This window comes from Suncus etruscus, chromosome 14 (assembly GCF_024139225.1).
Source record: "Suncus etruscus isolate mSunEtr1 chromosome 14, mSunEtr1.pri.cur, whole genome shotgun sequence".
Taxonomy (NCBI): Eukaryota; Metazoa; Chordata; class Mammalia; order Eulipotyphla; family Soricidae; genus Suncus; species Suncus etruscus.
In genome coordinates, this window is record NC_064861.1 from 86296832 (window position 1) to 86319639 (window position 22808).

At 58.7% G+C, this 22808-nt stretch overlaps 3 protein-coding genes across 3 annotated transcripts in view; 2 read left to right on the top strand and 1 right to left on the bottom strand.

The window, feature by feature from the left end:
- The window catches only part of CIC (capicua transcriptional repressor), a 356202-nt gene that overhangs the window by 1219 nt on the left and 332175 nt on the right, over positions 1-22808 (top strand). The window lies entirely within an intron of this gene.
- ERFL (ETS repressor factor like) lies at positions 227-14512 on the bottom strand. Its single transcript, XM_049787232.1, has 6 exons — positions 14447-14512; positions 4489-4571; positions 2163-2397; positions 1475-1670; positions 1272-1389; positions 227-678 (listed from the first exon to the last, which is right to left on the bottom strand). Exons 2-6 carry the CDS (start codon positions 4553-4555, stop codon positions 227-229), a joined length of 1068 nt encoding a protein of 355 aa, XP_049643189.1. The 5' UTR covers positions 4556-4571; positions 14447-14512.
- On the top strand, positions 6457-16624 carry LOC126028545 (basic salivary proline-rich protein 2-like). Its single transcript, XM_049787503.1, has 8 exons — positions 6457-6472; positions 9880-9957; positions 10395-10501; positions 14193-14307; positions 15174-15843; positions 15949-16060; positions 16169-16215; positions 16597-16624. The coding sequence occupies exons 1-8, from the start codon at positions 6457-6459 to the stop codon at positions 16622-16624; spliced, it is 1173 nt and encodes a 390-aa protein (XP_049643460.1).

The window sequence follows — 22808 nt, forward strand, 5'->3', positions numbered from 1 at the left end:
CCTCAAGCTGGAGACCATCACGTTCCCTTCACCCTTGGAGGGAAGGGGAGACCCCATCCCAGGGTAGGGGGAGGAGACCGGGGAGCCATGTGCCAGGCCCTAGGATGATGCAGAGGGCTAGTCCACCCCCAATCTCAGTTGGAACTGGGGGGACAGGCTAGCTAGCAGAGGCTGCACAGGTGGCTGCCCTGGGTCTCCCTCCCAGAGCCCCTAGCCCTGTGCTGGCTCAGCTGCCAACACCCCCTTTGCCCATCTTGGCCTTGGGGGGCGCGAGGAGCCCCTCCTCGCCCTCGCTGTCAGAGCTGCAGCCACTCACATCTGTGACCTCCAGCTCTGAGTCGCTGTCCTCCTTCCCCAGCGCCGCCTCCGGACCCCCTGCTCCCGGCAGGGCTAAGCGGGAAGCCGCTGCCAGCCCCGAGGGCCTCTCAGCGCCCAGGGCCTCCCCTGCTGCACTCAGGAGGGGTGAGGCTGTGGGTCCTGTCCCTGTCCCTGCCCCTGCCAAGGGCAGGTGGCCCAGGGAGCTGGCCAGAGGGTTGGGGTAGAAGTGGGAGGGGTAGAGAGAGGGGGGCAGCTTGGGGAAGGGGCCGGCGAGGTAGGGGTTAAAGTTCCAGGGGTATTCTGGGAAGGCGCGGCCGTAGGAACCCAGCAGGCCAGGGGGCTTGGAGTAGCCGGTGGCACCTGGTGACACAGGGTGAGGGTCAGGCTGGGCCTCTCCTGTGGGGTCACCTGCCTCAAGCACTATGAGAGCTCCAGCACCCCCATAGCCCACCACCCCCAGGCAGGCCCCCATCCCACAGCTCCCCCCATGCCTGAACCCCCTTTAAAGCCTGTGACAAGTCTTTTTCCCTGCCTGTCCCCAGAGTCCCTGGCTCTGGGCTCTGCTCATACATCATCTCTCTGGCTATTTTGTTTTGTTTTGTTTTGTTTTTGGGCCACACCCTGCGGCGCTCAGGGGTTACTCCTGGCTCTGCGATCAAAAATCGCTCCTGGCAGGCTCAGAGGACCCTATGATATGCCGGAGATCGAGCCCGGGGTTGGCTACTGCAAGGCAAATGCCTTACCCACTGTGCTCTTGCTCCAGCCCCATCTCTCTGGCTTTTTGCATGTATACAAAACATGCACAAGACACATGTGGGCATACATAGGTTAACATGGGCATGGATGCAGCACCCATGCACATTTGCACCGACAGCCCATCCCAGCCTTCTGCATCCTGTCTGTCTGTCTTCCCCCACCTGCCCTTGCCCCTCAATGCACCTCTGGGTCCTTACCAGAGCCCAGGAACGGGAAGGGGCTGTCCAAACGAAGCTTGTCTGTCTCAGGAGCGAACAGGGGGGCCCGGGCCCCAGGCTCCCCCAGGCGTGGGGCAGAGAACAGGGTCTGCAGGGTCTGGAGAGGGAGTGGGAGGGGTTCCAGACAGGGTTTTTCCCCACCCCTCCCTAGAACCCCACTTTTGGGAGACTCTGGCACTCACCTCCGGGGTGAGGGGAGGAGCATCCGGGCCAGGGGCTCCCCCAAAGGGACCAGGGGTCAGCAACAGTGGGGAACCAGTGGTGGCCGCGGCCACATCCAGCAGCGGGTAGTTAACCAGCACTACTTTGCTGAAGTTGAACTTGTAGGTGAATCTCTTCCCCTTGGTTTTGTGCAGGATCCGCTTGTTGTAGTAGTAGCTGTGGGAGAGGCAGGGATTGGGGGGGGGCTGTTGGGGAGAGTGGGGGCAACACAGAAGGGAAGGGCAAGCCAGGCGGGCTTCCTGATGTGCTGGGTGCCAGTCCCAGACGGGTGCAGGCTTGTTTTGTTTTTTGGTCACACCTGACAGCGCTCAGGGGTTCCTCCTGGCTCTACTCTGGGAAATCGCTCCTGGCAGGCTCGGGGGGACCATATGGGATGCTGGGATTCGAACCACCATCCTTCTGCATGCAAGGCAAACGCCTTACCTCCATGCTGTCTCTCTGACCCCATGGCACAGGCTTGTTCAAGGTCTTGAGAGGATTGGGATTTCCCCCCAGTGTAACCCCAAAGCCCCAGCTGCCCTCTCCTCTGCCTCCCACTGAAAATCAATAGATTTCTTCCCATTTCTGGGGCCCGACAGGGACAGGAAGGGGACCAGGACCAGGACGCCACGTGGGTCACGTGGGTCACGTGAGCTCAGTCTGGCTCACCGCAGGGCCCGGCTCAGCTTGTCATAGTTCATGTGGGGTTTGCATTTGCGGATGCCCCAGAGCCGAGCCACCTCATCCGGGTCCTTGATGACGAACTCGCCGTAGTCCCCCTGCCAGGCGATGACCCCCTGGTACTCCTCCTTCTGCAGCAGCTCCAGGATAAAGTGCCACAGCTGGATCTGCCTGGAGCCTGGTGAGGACTCGGGCTTGTAGGCCCAGTCCGGGAAGGCGAAGCCTGTGGGAGACAGGAGTACCCTGGGTCAGGCCTTCTACCTGGGGATTCACTCACTCCAGACTCCTGAACTCTAAGCATCCACACACAGTCTTAGGGACCAATTCCCATGTCCCACTCACTGACATCTGCTCCCTGAATTGCCCATAATGGAGAATCGGAAACTCGCCCATCTTGCATCTGCATCCTGGACAAGGGGGGGGCACCACTGTGGAGAGGGGGCGCTGACCCATCAGCTCCCCTGAAATGCAACTCACTCTTCCTCATCCCCAGCTCCCACTGATCCCCCCCCCACCTTTCCACACTTCCACGCCTGTCTCTGTATCTGCATCATATCTGTATCACTTGCCCCATGTGCCTGCATATGTCACCGGTGGAAGGATGTTGGGGAGGCGGGGAAAGGTAGGGTGTAGGGAGGGACATCAGGCTCCATGGGCATTGTAGTATCAAGTCCTTGTGCACTCATAACTGAGACCCCAAACCTGGCGAGCATACAGCCCACCCCATGCACACAGTTGCACCTCCTGGATCATCCCCAGCTCCCTCTGCTCTACACATTCCAGTCCCACTGGGCCAGGCTTCCCAGATACTTGTTGACAACAAGTGCAGACGAGGGTCTGACCCCAGATTCTCCCTCCCCTGCAGGTCTGGGTGGGCTCGCTGCTCTGTTCATTCTCTGGGAGCCCCTAGATCCCCAGGAAATACCCAGCGGGGTTATTTCAGGGCCAGGAGGTGGGAAGAACAGTCACTACCTAGGTTGCTGCTGTCTGAGTGGGTGCGGGCACAGCATCTGCATGCCTGAAGCCCTGGGTTCAATGGTTCCCTGAGCACAGAGCCAGGAGGAAGCCCTGAACATCGCTGGGTGTAGTCGCAAAACAGAACAAAACAAACACTAGAAAATTAAGAGACCGGAGGAGAAATAGCTCAAAGGACTGGAGCTCAGACTTGGTGTGGAGGGGGGCAGATGTCTGATCCCCACTCCAGAGTCCCCTGAGCCCTGAGGCATGAGTCCTAAAATCCTAACACCCCCATCCCATGCAGCTGCAAATGCAAGAAGTGGGTGCTAATGTCCCCTGTCTGAGGTCTCCCTCCATAGAGACTTCCTTCACTCAACTCCAGACATTATTTCTCACTTCCTGGACAAACCTCACCCCGTCCTTACAGTTGCTTGCGGACACTGGAAATGCCTCAAGTCCTGCTGAGTCCCAACAAGGGTACTGCGGGGGGAGGGCCGCATCCCGGCACAGCCCCTCTAAACAGGCATCCCTTCCTTCCTCAGCCCCCCCCCTCACTGACATACAAGCATGTGCACCCACACACACTCAAAGACAATAGCACCCTACAAAGGAAGAAGTGGGGGACACCCAGCAAAAGACGCACCACCTGAACTGCCTCTGGGACACCCACCCTCAACACCCGAAAAGAAAAAAAAAAAAAACACTACACCAGATAGCAATGGCAGCAGCCCAGCCCCAAATGGAGAAGCATTTGGGGTCCCCATGGAACAGCCTGCTCTGAGGCAGCCTTGTTGCTGCGCCACAGGCAGACCAAACCCTCCAAGACACGCATGTTACCCCACACACACACCCTCACCCTCCTGAAACTCAAGGGGACCCAGACACTCCAGCAAGCGGCAGGCAGGTGGGGGGGTATAGGCGGTCATCCTGCCGCCTTGTACACAAGCAGGGCCGCTCATCCTGGCCCACCCCTGCCTCCCAGCGTCCCTCCCTCTGGAGACGGATCCGAGGGACCCTGGGCCCAGCTGTCCCTACTGGAGGGTCTTACCTAACAGAACCTCCTGTCCCCCAGCCCTGACCTTCTAACCTTCACTGTGAGGTAATCTGATCTCTCGCCTCCCCAAGAGGGTGCAGGCTGAGACACACCTCCACCCCTCAAGGCTGCTGGATACCCCTCTGGCCTCAGCCCCTCACCCTCCTGTCCCAGTCAGCAGGGACATCAGGCTGGCTATGCTGAAGTTTTTAGCCAAGTTTGTCTATAGGGGAGCGAGTGAAATCTGGGGGCTGGTGGGGGTCAGAGGCTGAGAGGCAAGAAGGAGGGGCCAGCTTAGGGGCAGAAGTGAAGTGCGGCATTTACCTGGGGTCCAGAGAGCCGGCAGGGCAGGCGGAGCAAAAAGCAGGTCGGAGACGCAGCTACAGTCCATGGTGGCAGCTCGGACCCTGCAGAGAGGGACAGACACAGGGACAGCGACAGCAGGAGACACAGGTGGGGTCAGTGGCTCCGCCAGCTACTTCCTCCTTAGTCGCACCCCTGACTTTCTCTGGTTCCCTCTCCTCTGATTCTGCCTCCTTCTAGCCTTGCTGTGTAACCCTGGGTCCCCTCACCCAGTCTCTCTCTCTCCAGCTGCCCCAGATTTATTCCACTCCCGCCGGCCCTGCCCACCCGCTGGCCCTTGGGCTGGGGTGAAGGATCTGAACACCCCCTTCCTCTTCTCTCAAGGCTGCAGACCTGCCGGGCTAGGACCACGGTGGCGGTGACCCAGCCCTACCCTCCAGGTGATGCCTCTGTCCACCATTACAGCCCCAATCCACAGCCCAAGCAGACAGCCCCTTACCTGGCCTCTCAGACCCCTGACACCCCCTCTCCACCCCCTCTCCTCACCCCTCTGTGTCAGCACCTTCTCCTGGGCTCCCCACTCCAGGAGAGCCACACCCCATGCCCTCTCCTCAGACCCTCCCTAGAGACGCCCTCTGCATTTCTAGCCCCCTCCCCAGACACCTTGCTCCAAACACATTCCCTCCGATGCCTCTAAACCCACATTCTCCCCCACCCAGCTCCTGGGAGCCCCTCAGATTACTCCAAGGTCAGCCTCTTCTTCCCCCATTAGCCCCCCAACTCCAAGTAACCCCCTGCTGGGGACTCTCCCAATTGCCAGTCCTCTGCCCCTTCTCATTCTTTCTCCTCCCCAGGGTCTGTCCTGATGTTCTGGGCTCAGGTCAGTCCATGCGCTCTCCCCATTTCCTCTTCCCTGTCCCCCCTACATGATCCCCTCCAGCGCAAGGGGCCCCACTCAGGCTGGCCTCTGGCTTTTAGGCTTCTAGACCCCCAGGACTCTTGCCCCTCTCTGCCCTCCCTGCTCCTCTTCCGTCCTGCCGCTGGCTCCAGCCATCTCCTGCCCACGTCTATCTCGCCACCACATCTCTGGTCTCTGCCCTTCTCTGCATGTCTCTGTCTCTCGCATCTCTCGAAGGCGGCCGTCTCTGTCCCGGTACTGGGGTCCCATCCATCCGTCCCCCCTCCCAGCTCCCTCCCCTCCCTCTGCCTCTCCAGCACCAGCTCCCCGCACCTCCTCGCCCCGTCCACTCTCCCGCCTCCCCTCCCGCTGCCTCTCTGGGTCCCCCCTCCCCGCCCCACCCCCTATGGCCCCTCTCATTTCCGTGTTGGTTTTGATTTCTCTTCCCGACGCTTTCAACTCCCCGCCGCCTCCTCCGGACACGTTATAACGAGGAGCCGTGGGATCGGCGCTCCGGGGCCCGCTCCCACGCTCCCCCCGCGTCTCTGCCGCCTCATCTCGGTCTGCCCGGCCCCCACTCCAGGCCCCGAGTCCTGTCCCGTCCTGTCTGATCACCACCGGGACAGGGTCATCCCTCCAGGTCCATCCCGCCTGGACAGGTCCCCTGCACAGGGCCGGCCTCTCCCGCATCCTTGTCCGGTCTCTGTCTCCTCTTGCACATGTCTCTGTTTCCGTCCCACTGTCTCTCCTGGGGCCCCTTTGATCTAACCCTGCCCCTGGCACCCCCCTGGCCCCATTGATCGACCATCGAGCGCAGGAGGCAGGAGGGCTTGCTAGGCGGGCCACAGGGCAAGGCCAGAGCCAGCTCGGACAACCGATGGACAGACGAACAGACGGGCAGGGACTGGACAGAGGAAGCGCCGGCTGGGAGGGAGGGGCTGCCGCTGCACACACACACACCCCCCAATGGCCCTCCGTGCGTGCGGATGGGGACTCCGGGCAAGTTTTAATTTTTAATTGTATTTTGCTTCCTCCACACACACATACACACACACTACACACCGTCCCCCCCATCTTCACTGCCGGCAGCCATGGCACTGAATGTGCGTGAGTGTGTGTGTGTGTGTGTGTGTGTGTGTGTGTGTGTGTGCTAGCTGTGTGGAGAGGGGCTGGGTAGGCACAGCTGCCTCCTGTCTGTGCCAGTCACACAGATGCACACACCACACCTTCACAGAGCACAGATCCACACAGCCGTGACTCACGGCACACAGATACACACAGATACACACAATATCACAAACAACCACACACCAAACCACCACACAAATACCCAGGCATACTTACACCATGTCACAAACACGATTCAGACCTACTATCTAAATCCTCACACTTGCCAAGCATCACACACACACACACATTCTCAAGCACACATGTACACACACAACATACGCTCCCACTCAGCTCTCCAAAGAACCTGATCAGAGACACTGCCAAAATGGATTCACACGGCTCATACATCAAGGCTCACAAAAGAACACACCGACACATAAGCACGCAGACACACAAACACACACAGACACACAAAAACACAGCCTCATAAGCGTACACGAATAGACACATTTCATACACTGCTGTGAGACCTCACAGAGGGAGCACTCAGGTGTTGATCCCAGTGGCACAACCCCATCAGGTGAGGCCCTTGTGGCCCCAAGAGCACTGAGGCCAGAGCAGCGCCATGTCATGGGATCCAAGCACTGAACCAACCGTTTGGTTGAGGGTCCCTGGGGCTGATTCTAGGTCTCCTGAGCACATCTGGGAAGTCCCCCCCCCAATCACTGACCATACCCAAGCACTGACCATACCCAAGCCTGGGGCACATGGCCTGAGTATGTGGAGGCCCACACTCATGGCACTGGAGGTGCGCACCATCAGGCTGCACGCATATACACATAAATGCATACACATCCACTTTAGGCATTCACTTGCACACACATATGGACCAGGGCTACACAGAGTCCAGCCAGCTGCACCCAGAACAGCTTAGCCCAGCCAGGCTGTAGTCACCATCAGTCACACCAGCCCAGCCGCTCACAGAAGAGCCTCTGGGCCTCAGTTGTTCCTTTTGCTCATCGTGGCCCACACCCATCGGTGCTTGGGGCCTTGGCAGTGTGACTCCTCGGTCCCTCCCGGTGGTGTTTGGGGAGCAAGCACGCAGTGTGAGTGTGTGTCTGTATGCCCGTGCATGTTTGTGTCTCTGTACCTGCGCATGTGTGTCTGTGCCCACTGTGCCTATCATGTGCAAGTCTGTGTCTGTGCTGGGTCTCAGGCACGATCTGTGTGCCCCATGTGTGCCTTCTGGGGTTGGTAGTCACCGGACCCCGCCTGAGCCACCTTTACCCTTGCTCTGCTCTTGCTTTCTGCTTGTCTCTCATCTCTGTCTCTCTTTTTCTCTCGTCTCTGGCATCTCTGCCTCTGCCTCTGTCTCCTCACCCCATCACCCTGGCCCCCTGGGCTGGGTTTAACCAGTTGTTTTGATTTCTCTAAGCTGTGCTGGCCGCCTCGGGAGTCGCCTCAGGCCTCGCAACCCACCCCCAGCCCCTTCATCCCTCACCCGGCACCCCCACCTCCCCTTAACACAATCTGCACAAGTGGAATGAAAATTGATTTTTTTTTTAAATTTCATATCTTCTCCGGGGCTCTGTCTAAAGAGGAGAGAGACGCGGGCCCAGACCCTTCTGCTGCCACCACCCCCAGAGCACACGCACGTGCCCCCACACAGCCCTACCGACACCCCACACCGTCCACACCAGCTCTGCCCACACTTCCCTCCCGACACCCCACTCCGGGGAGAGGGTGGAGGGCCCAGGAAACAAAAAGCTTGGGACCCATACTACACACCAACAGCACAACCACACACACCAATATCACACACCCCAACGCGACCACACACCCCAACACCACAACCATGCAAACCAACACAACCACACACCCCAACACAATATACCAACCTATCGATATCATCCACACCACACCCCAACACCAAACCCACCGACACGTTACCCACACACACAGCAACATGCCATCCACACAGACACATCACAGCCCTAAAACCCTCCACACCACACACCACACCCACAGCACACTGACACACGGACACACTGCAGCACTCCCCAGATACCACCATGTTCATTCACAGATGCCACATAGGGCATTACACTCACAACACACACAACATCCACAAGACTCACCAACACAGAGTGCCCCCCACCACGGCCGGAGGAGTCACACACTTCAATGCTCACAAATGTCCACACAGATGGTAGATGCAACTATGTACACCCGAGCTAGGGATCACCCCAACATCACCACCAAGGAAACCCGGCGCTGCCCCATTCAGCAGGTGCAGCTGTGTGACTAGTCACCCCCATTCCACTTTGTGTTCCTCTGAGCTTGCAACAGCCCTGGGCCTGGGTGCTGGGCACGCACACACACACACACATACACACACACACACACACACACACAAACACACAGACTCCTGCTTCTCTTGGGGACTTGGGCATCCCAATCCTTCTGCTCCCCTCACACCACACTGTCTTCCCAGTATGCAAACATGTAACAGCCCCTCCCATACACAGCCACACACATTCCTTCACACCCTCCCTAGGTCTCACCACTGCTCACTCTCCTATAATAAACTCTGTTTCCCAAAATGGCAGCTCACCACCCACAGTAGGCCCACAGACTGGGAGACTCGGCAGCAAGTTGTGCCCCCCCTGCACACACACACACACACACACACACACCCCGGGTGCACACGGGCTCCTAGCTTCCAGGGTGAAGAGACACCAGTGCCCCCTGAGTTCTGGGGTCATGCCACACAGTCACCTGTGCACAAGAACACACCCTGGGCCCGGAGAGATAGTACAGTGGCGTTTGCCTTGCAAGCAGCCGATCCAGGACCAAAGGTGGTTGGTTCGAATCTGGGTGTCCCATATGGTCCCCCCGTGCCTGACAGGAGCTATTTCTGAGCAGACAGCCAGGAGTAACCCCTGAGCACCGTCGGGTGTGACCCAAAAAACAAAACAAAACAAAAAAACACACCCACACACATACGCACAAATCATGCCCCAACGTGGGTGCATACACCTAACAGTCCAAATTCACACAATCTGGTCACCCCAAATACACAGTCTGAGTACCCCAAATACACACAGTCTGAACACCCCAAAGACACTCCCACAAATACCCACCACATGCATACATAGACCCTGACAGGTCAATCACACGAAGTATTAGTAAGTCAGATACACAGATGAATAGCACACACACACACACACACACACACACACGGAAACCTCTGCTGAGGCTGCACAGGCAGGATAGCGGAGGGACATATTGGGGGGGCACACAGGGAAAGGGGGCCCCCAGGTTGGGATGTGGAGAGGTGCCAGCCAGACCTGGCCAAGCCTCCCACCTCCCACAGGGTCTCTGGGGTCTCGGTCTCTCCCAAGATGTCTCCGAGGCTGCAGCCATCCAGCAGAGCAGAGCAGAGCAGCCTCCGTGGAGGGGCGAGGAGCGTCCCCAGGGAGGTGGGAGCCGCAGTGCCACGCACCCCGCCTACCAAATAGTGGGGGAGGGGTGGGCAGACAACAGGGACCAGCAGCCCCATCTCTCTCCAAGGCCAGAAGCTGAAGAAGTTGGGGGACTCCAAGAGAGGTGGAGAGGGAGGCAAAGAGGGGAGAAGGGATGCGCCGTGGGGAGAGGGGCAAAAGATGGGGGACTCCTATAGAAACAGAGGCAGAGACAGAGGCAGAGATGGGCTGAGACAGGGGGAGACAGAGACATAGGAACAAAAAGACAGAGGCAGAGACAGAGAAAGACAGGCAGGCAGAGACACAGAGACAGGCAGAGATAGACACAGACACAGAGATAGGCTGAGACAGAGTGAGACAGGCAGAGACAGACAGAGACAGACACAGGGACAGAGGCAGCCTGGAGCTGGCCGAGGCCTGGCTGGGCTCCACAGAGGCAGACAAGGGCGCGGGAGAGGCTCCAGAAGATTCAGAGGCTTCCAGGGCCGAGGGGGCAGAGATGCGGAAAATTGAGGGATTAGGCGGAGGAGAAGATGAGGACGTGGGCTGCAGGCCAGGGCGGGAGCATGGAAAGACAGGGATCCCACCATGGGAGCCCAATGGACCCCATCTTCTTCAGTCCTGGAGTTCATTATTGGGGATCGGACCTAATTCCTGCTGCCACCCCAACTCTGCCCCACCTCGGCAGGTCTGTCTTCAGTTCCAGGCCTGTGTTACCCATGCCACAGCTCCTGCCACTCCCTGTGGTGAACACTCTGGCCCCTTCCTTCCTATCAGAGCTGGCAGGCCTGGGCTAGGCCAGTGATTGTCTTTATTGAGTTTTGGGGGGCCGCCCTCAGCGATGTTCAGGGCTTACTCCAGGTTCTGCACTCCGCTGGGATCACTCCTGGCAGCTCAGGGGACTATCTGGGATGCCGGGGATCAAACCCAAATCAGACATATGCAAGGCAAGCGCCCTCCCCAGTGTACTATCACTCCAGCCCCTGGGACAAGGAACTAAGTGGATGCTGGCACAGAAGGGGCCGAAGCTGAAGGCCACCACAGCCACCCGGGCATCACCGAAGTATACACACACAGCAGGGCCCAGCCCTGTGTGCACAAGCAGCATGGCTTGGGCTGAGAAAAACTATTTTAGGGGAGTCCAGATGAGACCGGGCAAGCAAGGAAACAGGTGGAGATGGGGAGTCAAAAGCCAGAGGAAAGGTCATGGGAGAAAGGCAGGGGGGGTAGCAGGAAGGAGGAAGGAACCCCTCCCAGGGTGGTAAAGTCAGGGGAAGATTTGAGGGGGCAGAGATGGACAACAGAGAGGGAGGAAGGAATAAACAGGGCCAAGAGGGGGGCCTGGTGGGCCTGAGGCAAGAAAGAGCAGGGAAAGGGGATCAAAGCTAAGCAGGAGGGCAGTGGGTCTTGGAGGTGACACGGTGGGGGCGGAAAATAGGACAGGGCAGCAGGACAGGGAGCCCGGGTTGCGTGAGGATCCCCGCCAGGGGCCAGAGTAGGGCCGGGGTCCAGCTGGACTGGGAGAGGCTCGGGCTCCAGGGGCATGAGGCGCGGTGCTAATTCAGCGCCATCGATCAGGCGGGATGAGAGCCATAAATTATTGTGACAAGATGCAATCCTGGCCCGCGCACTGCCGCCGAGGCAGATCGATCCCTGTCCCCAGCCCCACACCAGGGCCTGTGCCCAGGCCAGCTTCGGCCAGGATGCTACTGCTCTGCCCATGTCTCTCCCAGCCCCAGCCCTCTCACACATCACCACACACAGTCACCCACAGCCCTGTAAGGCGGCAGCTGGGAGATACAGGGATGGGGAGCAGCCCTCCTTGCCCTTGGTCTTCCTTCACACCCTCATCTTCAGCAGGAGCTGGGAGGTAAGGGTGGCCTGGGGCCCATTTTGCAGATGTGGAAACCGAGGCTCAGGTAGGAAGAGTGGCAGGGTATTGGGAAGGCAAGGGGATGACGGACCCCAGCAGGACTTCGGTTCAATCAATAGCTGGACGGTCAAAAGAAACAGTGAGGGACCGAGACAATGGGACTGGAGGCCAGAAAGACAGCATTGGGGTAGAGCACTTGCCTTGCAGGTGACCGACCCTGACAAGTGGTTAGATCCCTGATATTGCATAGCCCCACTTTCCCACACATCCCAGGACTAATCCCTCAGCACAGAGCCAGGAGACCCCCAGCACTGCCGGGTATGGCCCAAAAACAGAAAAAGGAAAAAGAGGTATCTAGGGAGATGTCTGCAGACCTGCCTGGTCTCTCTCATACCAAGGTGTGTCTGGGGGACAGATTATGTGGACAGGAGGTTGTGCAAGCAGGAGGATATGGCGGTAGAGACCACACAGCCAGAAAGCTGTGCAGGCAGGAGGCTGCGTGGGTTCCACACAGCTAGGAAAGCAGGAGGAGTGTGGGTCGAAGGTTGTGTAGGCAGAGGCTTTCATAAAGGTTGTGCGGGCAGAGGCTTGCAGAAAGAAGGTTGTAGGGACAGAAGTGTGACTGAAGATGTGGAAGGAATGCCCCGGAGAACTGTGGTGGGAAGGTCCACGGGTGGAAAGGTACCCAGGAGAGCTGGCAGCAGTGAGTGGAGGAGCAGGTGTCACCTGGCATTGTGGGGACTCATGTGGCCGTGGAACAGGGACATCGGGTTTGACTAGCAGGGCAGTGTCTGGAGTCAGAGGGTGCCCGGGGCTCTGAATCCAGCTCCAAGACCACCAGAGAGATGCTCCTCTTCCCTCCTCTGGGCTCGTCTCTGTAAAATGGGACAATAGTGAGAATCTGCCTTGTCGGACTCAGGATGAAGGGGGAGCAGGGCAGGGCAGGCCAGGAGACAGGTGTCCAAGGCTTCTTGGGGACCCAAAGTGGCCATGTTCAGATGGATGCTGGGAAGAGGTATGGGGACCACCTGTAACCTGCTGCCTCTGAACTCAGGAATGCAGAATCCCAGGCTCATCCATAGCTGCCTCAAAGAAGCTCTCGGGGTCTACAGTCTGGGGATCACTAGCCTTGGGGGACTCTGTACGGATTGCCTATGTCACTATGTGCTTGTGACGGGGAAGCCCATGGGACGGATAAGCTTTTGCAGTGGAGGGGCTGCAGTGAACCTGGGGGACAGGTGGGAGCAGAGCGGTGGCAAGAGTGGGGGCACATGTGCCTGAGAAGGGGGGCTCGAGCCAAAGATCAGGTGTACCTCTAGGGGAGGAGCAAATGTGCCCTGGACAGGTGATCAGGGTTTGATCTCAGGGACCCCAAATGGGCCCCAAACCCAGTCAGGGGTGACCCTGAGAGCAGAGCCCGGAATTAGCCCTGAGCATCACCAAGTATTTCTTGCAGGAGGGGCAAGAAAGGAAAGGGAGGGAGGACTCAGTAGCTGTTTGCTGAAGAAATGGGGGAGCACATACATGCACAGGGGAGGCTTGAGCAACACAGCTGGGGACATGGCATGTGGGGATGTGGGGTGTGTGACGCTGTCATGTGACCCCGGGGGACTTCCTGCATCAGAAAGGAGGGGTGAGGAACATAAAAGGAGGACGGGGAGAGACATGGCACCCAAAACTGTGTGGGGAGAGGAGGGTGTTTTGGGGGACAGTGGGTGTGTGTTATGTGGGGGACTGAGAAAGCAGGGTGCGAGAGCAGTGAGGAGTGGGGTGTGTCTGGGGTAACAGTGACTATCTGGGTGTGTATTGTGAGGGACATTGGGGACAATTAGAATAGGTGAGGACTAATGTGTTGTGGGGGGCAGTGATAAAAGGGGTATGTTGTGGGGATAGTTAGAACTGGGATGTATTTGGGGGGGGCAGTAAGAAGTGGGGATGTTTGGGGAAAGTGGGAACCATGGAATCAGAGTGTACCTGTGGCTGGTGGCCCCAAGAGAACCTTTGGAGACACCTGAAATTGGGGACCCCCTGGAGAAGCAAGTGGGATCATGGGGTTGGGCACAACTGTTACCTGGGATGAGCTACCTGAAGTGGCCCATGAGGAAACAGGCCTGAAATTAGAGGAAAGGGGGCTTCCATAAAATGGGGAACAGATAGGGAAAGTGGGGGTGCTCTTATGTGGGTGGGTGGGTGGCGCCTGATAGGACAGGTGTGAGGAGTAGTGGGGTGCAGGTGTGGGTGCTTGTGTGCAGAGTAGTGGAGGCATGTAAGGGGGGTGCACGGTCTTAGGAGGGAGGCAGAGAAGTGAGTACAAGGGGAGGTCCAGGGGGCAAGAGGCCCAGGAGATTCTGGATGGCAGGTGCCCCCTGGAGGGGCAGGGAAAGGGGCTCTGTCCCACCCAGAGGTCAAGGCATCACTGGGGCAGCTTCCAAGGGACAAGTGTTCCCTGGAGGGGCAGGTGGAAGAGAAGGCAGGTGCGAGTATGGGATGGAAGGGACACAGGTACAAGAGGACGTGGCCTGGGATGTCCTGATGTGATGCGGGACTAGAGAGGAACAGAATGAGGAGACAGGGACAAGTGTGTCCCGCACAGGTGTGGGTGCAAGGTGTTACCTGAGGCCACAGGTGCAGAACAGGCGCCGGCTTGCCCCTTCCCGGCCTCCCCAGGGCCCTGCTGGGGTTCTCAGCTCCCTCCCGGGGCTCTGGATCTCAGAGACTGCTTGGCAATGCCGCGCGCGTTTGGGGCTCGGCGGGCCAGCCAGGCGGGGGCAGCGGGCGGGGGCCGTTTAGCCGTGATAGATCCGCGCGCCGCTTGTCTCTTAATCTCCGGAGCGACCGATCGATTCGCTATTTCCCTTTGTTGCCAGAAAATTCGATCCTGGGCCTGGAATTAGGTCCCCGGCTTAATCTGAGCGGAAACCAGCGAGGGGGAGACAGAGACACAGAGATGGTAAGAGACAGGAGACACAGAGATAGAGAGACAGTGAGCAGTGAGGAGAGGGGAGAAAAGGAAGGGCAGAGAGATGGGGTGAAGTTGAGAGAGAGAGAGAGAGAGAGAGAGAGAGAGAGAGAGAGAGAGAGAGAGAGAGAGAGAGAGAGAGAGAGAGAGAGAGAGAAGCTGCCAGACCTGCAGGAGAGTTAGGGTGAGCATTGATTCAGCCAGCAGTGAACCCCACCAGAGAAAGGTCGTGGAAGGACCCAGAGGAAAACATCTGGGTGGCACCTATCCCTAGAAGGTCACACCCCCAAGGTCAGGGCCAGGCCTGCGTGCACAGCCCCCAACAATACCCTTCCCATACAGCTGCAGGGTACCCCCGACATTGACACTTCGTCATCTCAGACTCCCCAGATGCAAACCTGCAGACGGTCCAGAGTCTTGAACCCCAGCCCCAAATCCAGTCCTCCAGGCGAGCCTCCAACACAGACCCCAGGCTGACCCCCTGCCCCAAATACCTGCGCCCCCAATCCGAACCCCAAGCCCCACCACCACCACCACCACATAACGGTCCAATGTCAACTCCAAATACCTGGTCCTTTAGTCCCAAACACCCCGCGACGGAGGGCTCGGCAGAGCTCCCCAACTGCGAGCGTTCAGCGCGGGGTCTCGAACCTCGCCTGGACTCGGAACCCCAAATCTCCAGCCTTTACCCAAGGAAGCCAACCCCGTCTCTCCGTGGCCCCCATCTTCCGCACCCTGCCCTGCCCTGCCCCTCGTCCCCAAATCTTCTACTTCCATCTCCCAACTGGGAGACCCCCCACCCCACTGCGCCTCCCGGGGCCTGGGGCTCCTCCCGCGGTGCCCGGGTCTCGGGGACCACCTCCCGCGCCCCGGCCCCCCGCCTCGGGCAGGAATCCCCGCCCCCATCCCCGCCCCTGAGCCGGCCCGCGTCGCTCACTCACTTTGCGGGCTCCGCGCCTCCGCAGCCCGCGGTCCGGGGAGAAGCGCTTAAAGTTCGGGGCCCGCAGCCATGGTCCCCGCGGCGTCCGGGGGGCAGCGCGCACCGGGGCGGGTGGGCGCGGGAGGACGGACCCTGAGTCCCCGAAGGATGGAGAAGGGGCTGGAGATGGAGAGGGGCGCCGGGGTCCCCCCCTAAGACCGTGACGGGACGCCGAAGGGACCGAGAGAGGGGTGCGGGGTGCGGAGAGGCCGAGACGGACCCGACACCCAGATGCGCGCAGAGAGGGACACGGACGCGGGGCGCGGGCGCGGGGACTCCCGGGGCGCGGGTGGGCGCGGGGCGGGCCCTGCGCCTTTTTCTCCTCCTCCTCCTGCTCCTCTTCCTCCTCCTCCTGCTCCTCCTCCTCCTCTTCTTCCTCCTCCTCCTCCTCCTCCAGCTCCACGCGCAGATATATGGAGGCGGCGGCGGTGGCGGCGGCGGGCGGTGCGGGGGAGGGGCGGGAAGCGCGATCGATGGAATATAATTTTCCTCAAACTCGGAAAATAAAGTTCAGAGCTGATCAAATTTGAAAACAGATGTCGAATCGCGACTCTAAATAAGGTTCGATCCCGGGGCTGAAGGGAGTGGGGGCGGGGGCGGGCGGAGAGACCCCACCACCACCACCACCACCACCACCACCACCACCGCACCTCCTTCTCCCCTCCTCTCCCTCTCCTCTCCTCTCCTCTCCTCTTCTCTCCCCGCCTGGCCCGCGTGCGTGGAGCGACACGAGAGCTGGACACACACACGGACAGGCCAAGGGCGAAGGCAGCCCTGGCTCGGACCCGTGTTGGACACGCAGAACCGGACCCCCCCCTTATGCAGACACGCGCCCCCCAAACCCCAGCCATGAGCCCACCCGCATACTGAGTGTGCCCACGCCGAGATGGAGATGCATATCCAGTTCCATGTACCCCGGGGGTGCAGAAGTCCGTGGGGAAATCAGGCACAGACACGCGGACACACAACCTGCACACAGACCCTCTCATCCCAAGAAGGGGCTCCCTGGATGCACATGGTTATGTGGAGAAATAAGCCGCCACCACCCCCTGATCCCCATCCTAGGGCTGTGGGACACACAGCATATCAGCCCTAGCTGTTCTCCCCCAAGCTCCCATTCCCCCACACCCCAAGAGCACATTCTTGCAGTGACAGATAAGGACCCCATTCCTTGAAATATCAACCAGTCAGTGGGCCAGGGGCACACCGGGCAGGGCAGACCTCTCTGGCATTCTGGCCCAGACCCCCTCTATCCACCTCCCTATTCCCTTCCTGGAGAGCCTCCCCCTCCTTTCACCCCTTCTTCTTATCATTATCCCCTCTCCCCTTCTTTCCCCTTCCCACCCCAACCTCCAAACTGCTAGGCCACAGAAAGTGCCCATTCCAGACACAGTCCCCTGAGTCACCAGTCCCTGGAGGGCAAGTCAGCTGTCCCCAACCAGACAACCAGACACACACTGTGAGCACTATATCAGTCCCCAAGCTCTCCAAACCCCCAAGCCTCGGTTTCCTAATCTGCAAAATGGCACAAGGGGCAGGAGCCAGGGCATGGACAGCACCAGATACATTGGCTGTGTCTGGGAAATTGGTCTGTTACAAACCCATAGATCAGGGGTCAGAGGTATAGTTGTGTGTATGAAGGCTCTAGGTCAGAGGCCCCATCCACCTGTCCATTCATCCCTGGCTCTGCCTATGAGCACTGCTAGAAGTGATCTCTGAGTACTGCTGAGTGTGCCTTCCCACTCCCTCCCCCCCCCCCAAAAAAAAATTAAGGAAAAAAATTTTTCCACATCTCACTGGGAAAGGTCCCTCCCTCCCCACTCCTTCCCTCTCTGCGCTTCCAGTCACCTCCCCCCTTCTCTTCTCTGGACCTGGCCTGTCCAGCTTCCAGCAGGGAGGCAGAGCCTCCCCAGAGCATCTAGAACATTCTTAGACTGTCCACAGCAGCTTTCTTCGAGGGCACAATCCAGCCTCTGCATGCCAAGAAGAGGTTCTGGAATAGCAGAGACTTGGTATCCCGCGGGAGTGCCCTGAGCCCCCCTGAGATCCAAGGCCTCAGAGACTCAGTCAGGATTTCTGGGCCAAGAAAGCATCAAGAACACCTCAAAGGAGGAGGTTCTGCAAAGAAGGGGCTCAGCCCTCAGCAGACCTGGGGAGAGTGCCTAGCTGCCCAACACCTTCTAGAAAATAGAGGCCCCCTTCAGGAAGCTAGTGACCCCTCCCTGCCTCTAAACCCTGCATGTGGCAGCAGCCCAGATGTTCCCCTTTATTCCTGCATCGGCCTCCAGGAGAAGGGAGGGATAGGGTGTCAGTAATGGGAGGATCCTTGCTCTGGCTTTGGCTCAGGTGCTGGGCTTTGGAGAAAGGGGGCCTGGGCCAGAGTGCCAGAAGGGTCTGCCCTGGGGTGTATGCCTGGCCCACTGACTTGTTATTTCAAGGGATGGAGTCCTTATCTGTCACTACTATTCCTGAATCATGTGAGGGCATCTTTGGGCAACCCCAGTATCCTCTCTGAGCCCAAGGGGTGGGAAGATGAAGGGGCTGGGTCTCTGCCCTGCAAGCACAGCTCAGTAAAACCTAGCTGGGGACACTCCACTGTGCCCCCCCCCCAGGTGAAGGCAGCTTCCAACCTGAGGGGGGACCATCGCTGTAATAAACAACCCCTGAGGGGAATGCTGTGAGTACCCCATTGGGTGAGGGCCTCTCGGGATTCCACAGGCCCTGAAAGAGAGAAAGCACTCCCACCCTGAGGAGCACTCACACTTCTCACTCTGGGGAAGAGCGGGGTGCGGGGTGCAGGGAACCCTGAAAGAGTGGGGTGAGGCCAGGCTGGGGTGGTGAGCTCTCACCCATTAACCTCCACTGTTCTCCATGAACTCCTAGAGCTGAGCCTCGGTGACTTCAAGGGCTGAGCTGGACCATGAACTTCCCTGGGCTGGGCTGAGGGGTGCTCACTTGGCTCAAAGGCCTGCCTAGGTACCCCACTTCATGCAGGAACCCCGACTATTCACAGCGTCCTCTCTGCTTTTCCCAGGAGGAAACGGAGGCTTCAGTTCAGTTAGTGCTGGTGTGTGAGGGGGTCTGTGCTGGAGCTGATCCCTCTGCCCCCCCAGATGCTGGGACTCCCAGACTCCTCCTTCTCCCCCCAGGAGTCCTCCCTGCCTAGTGCTCAGTCCAGAGGCACACCCCACCCCCACCCAAGCTCCCTGAGGGCAGGGTTGCCTGGATCAACTCTGGGTGCTTACAGAAGTGGGGGAAGGGGAACAAGAGAGGGGGAGGGGATTGAGGAGAGCAGGGGAGGGGAGGGGAAGATGAGCAAAGGGGTTCACTAGTGGAGTGCAGTTCTTGCCTGTATGAAGTCCTGAGGTCCATCCTACAATCAAAAAGGGGTCCAGGAGAAAGGCAGATGCCTCGATTCCCTGAGAGACTCCTTTGAGGGTGAAAGAGGGTCAGGAGAGGAGCTGGGACTGACAGGTCATTTTGAGGGTTCTGGGAGAGCTGGAGGAACCAACCCATCACTTGAGAGTTTCCTGTGTGGGGTGGCTTGGGGGGCTAAAAGGAAGTGCTCCACCTCTCCCCCATACTCCTAGGGAGGCAGGAGGCACAGATAGAGATGAAGAAATACAGACAAACAGTCCCGAGAGAGCTAGGAGAAAGGAGGTGCAGCCAGAGGGGTAAAAGCCTGTCTCGGTGGGATGGGGGGAGCAAGCAAAGACAAGAATGGATTGATTGGGTGGGGTTCCCCCCAAAAAAAGACAGGTGCAGAGAGGCATCGGGCTTTGGGGGCCGAGAGGACAGACAGATGGCCGGGGGAGCACAGCGCGGGACGTGCCTCTGGGACCAGTCGGACAGATGGACGGGGTGGGGGGGTCCTCGGGGCAGCGGCTGCCCACGAGGCCGGGGCCAGGCCGAGGGCGCGCGCGGTGGCGGCCGGGCGGGAGGCGGAGGCCGGGCGAGCGGCCGTGTTTGTGGAGCTGTCGGCTGCGGTGGAATTATGAAAAATAGCAGGCATCGGAGCCGGCCTTCAGCTTCGATTAGGGGAGATGGGACATGACAGGTGCGATCAATACGCAGCCGTTCTATAAAGTGTCAAGTAATGAATCAATTTCGACTAAATTTTCCATTTTTCAGAGGCCGTTCTCCGAGAGAAGAATATCCTCTTTTGTAAAGATATTATTATCGATTTCGGCGGCAATTTGACATCAGGGGTAGTTAATTCCACTCAGAATAAAATTGAAAACACTTGAGAGAGAAAAGAGAGAGGCGAAGAGTGAGACAGAGAGGGAGAGAGGGGGAGGGAGGGAGGGGCTGGGAGGAGAGAGAGATGGATGGACAGAGAGACAGAGAGACAGAGGGAGGACAGGGGAGCGGCGCTCAGAGAAATGGGGGGGGTTAGGCACGGAACAGAGATGGGCAGAGACAGAAACTTAGGGACCGTGAAGCCTAGAGTTAGAGAGAGGGAGTTGGACACAGTGATGGGGGCCGGCCAGGGTGGTCCCCCCAGAAACAGAGGGGTGGGTCTTGCAGAGGAAATCTGGGGGGAGAGACTGGCATGGAGATGCCTAGAATTGGGCACAGATCCAGAAAGAAAAAGTCTGGGGTAGATGAGGCTGGAAAAAGGAATGGAGAAGAGGAAGTAAGGGATGGGGAAGAAACTTAGGGGTTGGGGAGGAAGGGGAGGGGAAAGGAAGAAGGGGAAAAGGAGAGTAAAGGCAGACGTAGGAAAGGAGCGGGGACAGGGGTGCTGAGTGGGGCCGAGAGGCACTCAGAGCAGTTGAGGGCCAGGGTAGCATAGAGGGTATCTCTGGGTGGCCCCCTGATTCTGTCTACCCCAAAGTCACACTGAATAGGGGAAGTGAGCCCTGTACCCCATTCCTCACTGAAGTGTGTCCTGAGTGGGCAGGAGAAGGTCCAGAGACCCCAGGTGGGGCAGGTGTGTGTGTGTTTCTGTCCCCAGTGCTGGAATCCATCTGTGTTCAGGGTCCTGGTGCTGTGAGCTGGGGTCCTCAGCTTTCCATTCCCTCCCCAGACCTCCAGCAGTCCGTGACAGGTTTCTGCTCAGTGCCGTCAGTGTCCATCTGAAATCTCCATTCAGCAGGTCACAGGCTGCAAGAAGAGGGGGCTTGGACTGAGGGAGGAGGGATGAAGGACCCTGGGTCTGAGGGAGGAGGGATAGGGAGGGACCCCTGGATCTGAGGGAGGAAGGATGGAGAGGGACCCCTGGGTCTGAGAAGGGATGGGAAGGGACCCCCGGGTTTGAAGGAGATGGAATGCGGGGTCCTGAAGGAGAGGCTGTTTGGCAGGGCTATCTCTGAGGATAGCCACCATCTGTTTCCCTCTAGAAAAGCCTGAGCCTGTCGTCCCCTAGTGGCAGGAGATGGGACAGCCCAGTCGATGGTCAGGGAGCGGCCGGTCAGGAACCCGGGGAAGAAAGAGACAGAAGCAGCTGGAAGCAGAGACAGAGACAAGAGAGAAGGATGGAGACACAGGCGAAAGGGGGCGGTCAGAAATCAGGCAAAGATCAAGGGTCAGAGAGGGCTGGGGTAGGCAGAAATTTTGAGGGTGGGTATGGGCATGTGGAGACAAGGAAGGATGGGGATAGAGGGGACAGAGTCACCGACACAGCCCTGGGGACAGCTGGAGGAGGAGAAGGAGAGGGACAGACGATGGAGATGGACAGGCAGCAGGCAGGCGAGAGTGTGGCTGGACCTGAGGATGGGCAAGGTGGCCTCAGTGAGACCAAGAGACCCAAAGGGGCAAAAAGAGGGGGTCAGGAGAGAGAGAAAGGACAAGCAGGCAGTGAGGAAGTATTTAGAGCAGAGGGAACCCCAAAATAAGCAACTTTGGAGATGGAGAGAAAGAAACAGTTCTGGGGTGAGGCCTGCCTGGGATTGGGGGAGATTATAGTCAAGAAGGGGTTCCAGGCTGAGGGGCTTCTTGGGGAGCAGTTTAGGAGTGGAGCTAGGGCTAGGGTGTCCCGGTTGGGGGGTCTGTGCCCGCCACCCCCCTCCGAACCCCCCCACCCGGCGGGCTGCCCGGCGGAGGCGACAGATTGAGCGATGAGACGCATTACGCACTTAATCCGCCTGATTGAATGTTTTGCTTTCGCCCAAATTGAAACATTAAACAACACGGGACGAGAAGAGGCGGCCGCAAATCACTCATGAAAGATTCATCTTCTCCCCGGCAGCCGCCACCGCCGCCCCCACGCCCGCCCCAGCCCGCCGGGGAACCAGGGGGTGGGGGCGGGGGCGCACCCCGGTGGGCCCCAGCACCCTGGGTCTTCGGGGGAAGTTCTTCCTAAGGTCTGGCCACCTTCCCACAGGTGGTCTTCAACCCTGCTCCCACCGGCTATGTGACTTCCGCCCTGTCCCCTGTCATCTCCCTGGATTCTGTCCCCCATATTGGGTCTATCCAGAATCAATCATCAGAGACCTTGGGGTAGAGAGAGGGCAGATCAGCATTGATTTGGGGGCACAGAGAGCCTCGTTTTTTGTGAGGGTCACACCCGGGGTGTTCAGGGTTTACTCAGGACTTACTCCTGGCTCTGTGCTTGCTCTGGGATCATTCCTAGCAGTGCTTGAAGGGGACCAGATGGGATGCCGGGAATCAAACCCGGGTTGGCCAAGGCAAGAACCCTCCCCTCCCCGCTGTTCTATCTCCAGCCTCAAAAAGCCCCTATCTGTGCAATGATCTTTATAGCTTGGGGTTGTAGGGGTAACAGAGGTGGGATGGAAGGGGGTACAGGGTATTGAGGTGAGTGGAGGGTCAGGGGAGGGAGTGTCTGCTTTCTTCTGCCACTTGCAGCTCAGCCGGTCTGTGTGTCTGTCAGCAGCCAGCATCCGGACAGCTGCCCATTATGTCTCACTTGTGTTGTAATCCTCCTGGTGACCACATAGGTAGGTGTAAGTCATATGCTGGTGGGACCCTGTGTGCTGACTGGAAGGTGGTTGACTCTGAGGCTGTCTGTCTGTCTGTCTGTCTGTCTGTCTGTCTATCTCCCAGAGCCTGCAGAAGGTAACTTTCTCCACCTTCAT

Coding starts and splice junctions, on each gene's coding strand:
- ERFL (XM_049787232.1), bottom strand. CDS start 4,555: ATGGACTGTAGCTGCGTCTCCGACCTGCTTTTTGCTCCGCCTGCCCTG. Junction 1,671..2,162: donor AAGCTGAGCCGGGCCCTGCG/GTGAGCCAGACT, acceptor CCTCTCCCACAG/CTACTACTACAACAAGCGGA. Junction 679..1,271: donor CTTCCCGTTCCTGGGCTCTG/GTAAGGACCCAG, acceptor CTGTGTCACCAG/GTGCCACCGGCTACTCCAAG.
- LOC126028545 (XM_049787503.1), top strand. Junction 10,502..14,192: donor GCGGAGGAGAAGATGAGGAC/GTGGGCTGCAGG, acceptor TCTGGATGGCAG/GTGCCCCCTGGAGGGGCAGG. Junction 15,844..15,948: donor GGCAGCGCGCACCGGGGCGG/GTGGGCGCGGGA, acceptor GGGACGCCGAAG/GGACCGAGAGAGGGGTGCGG.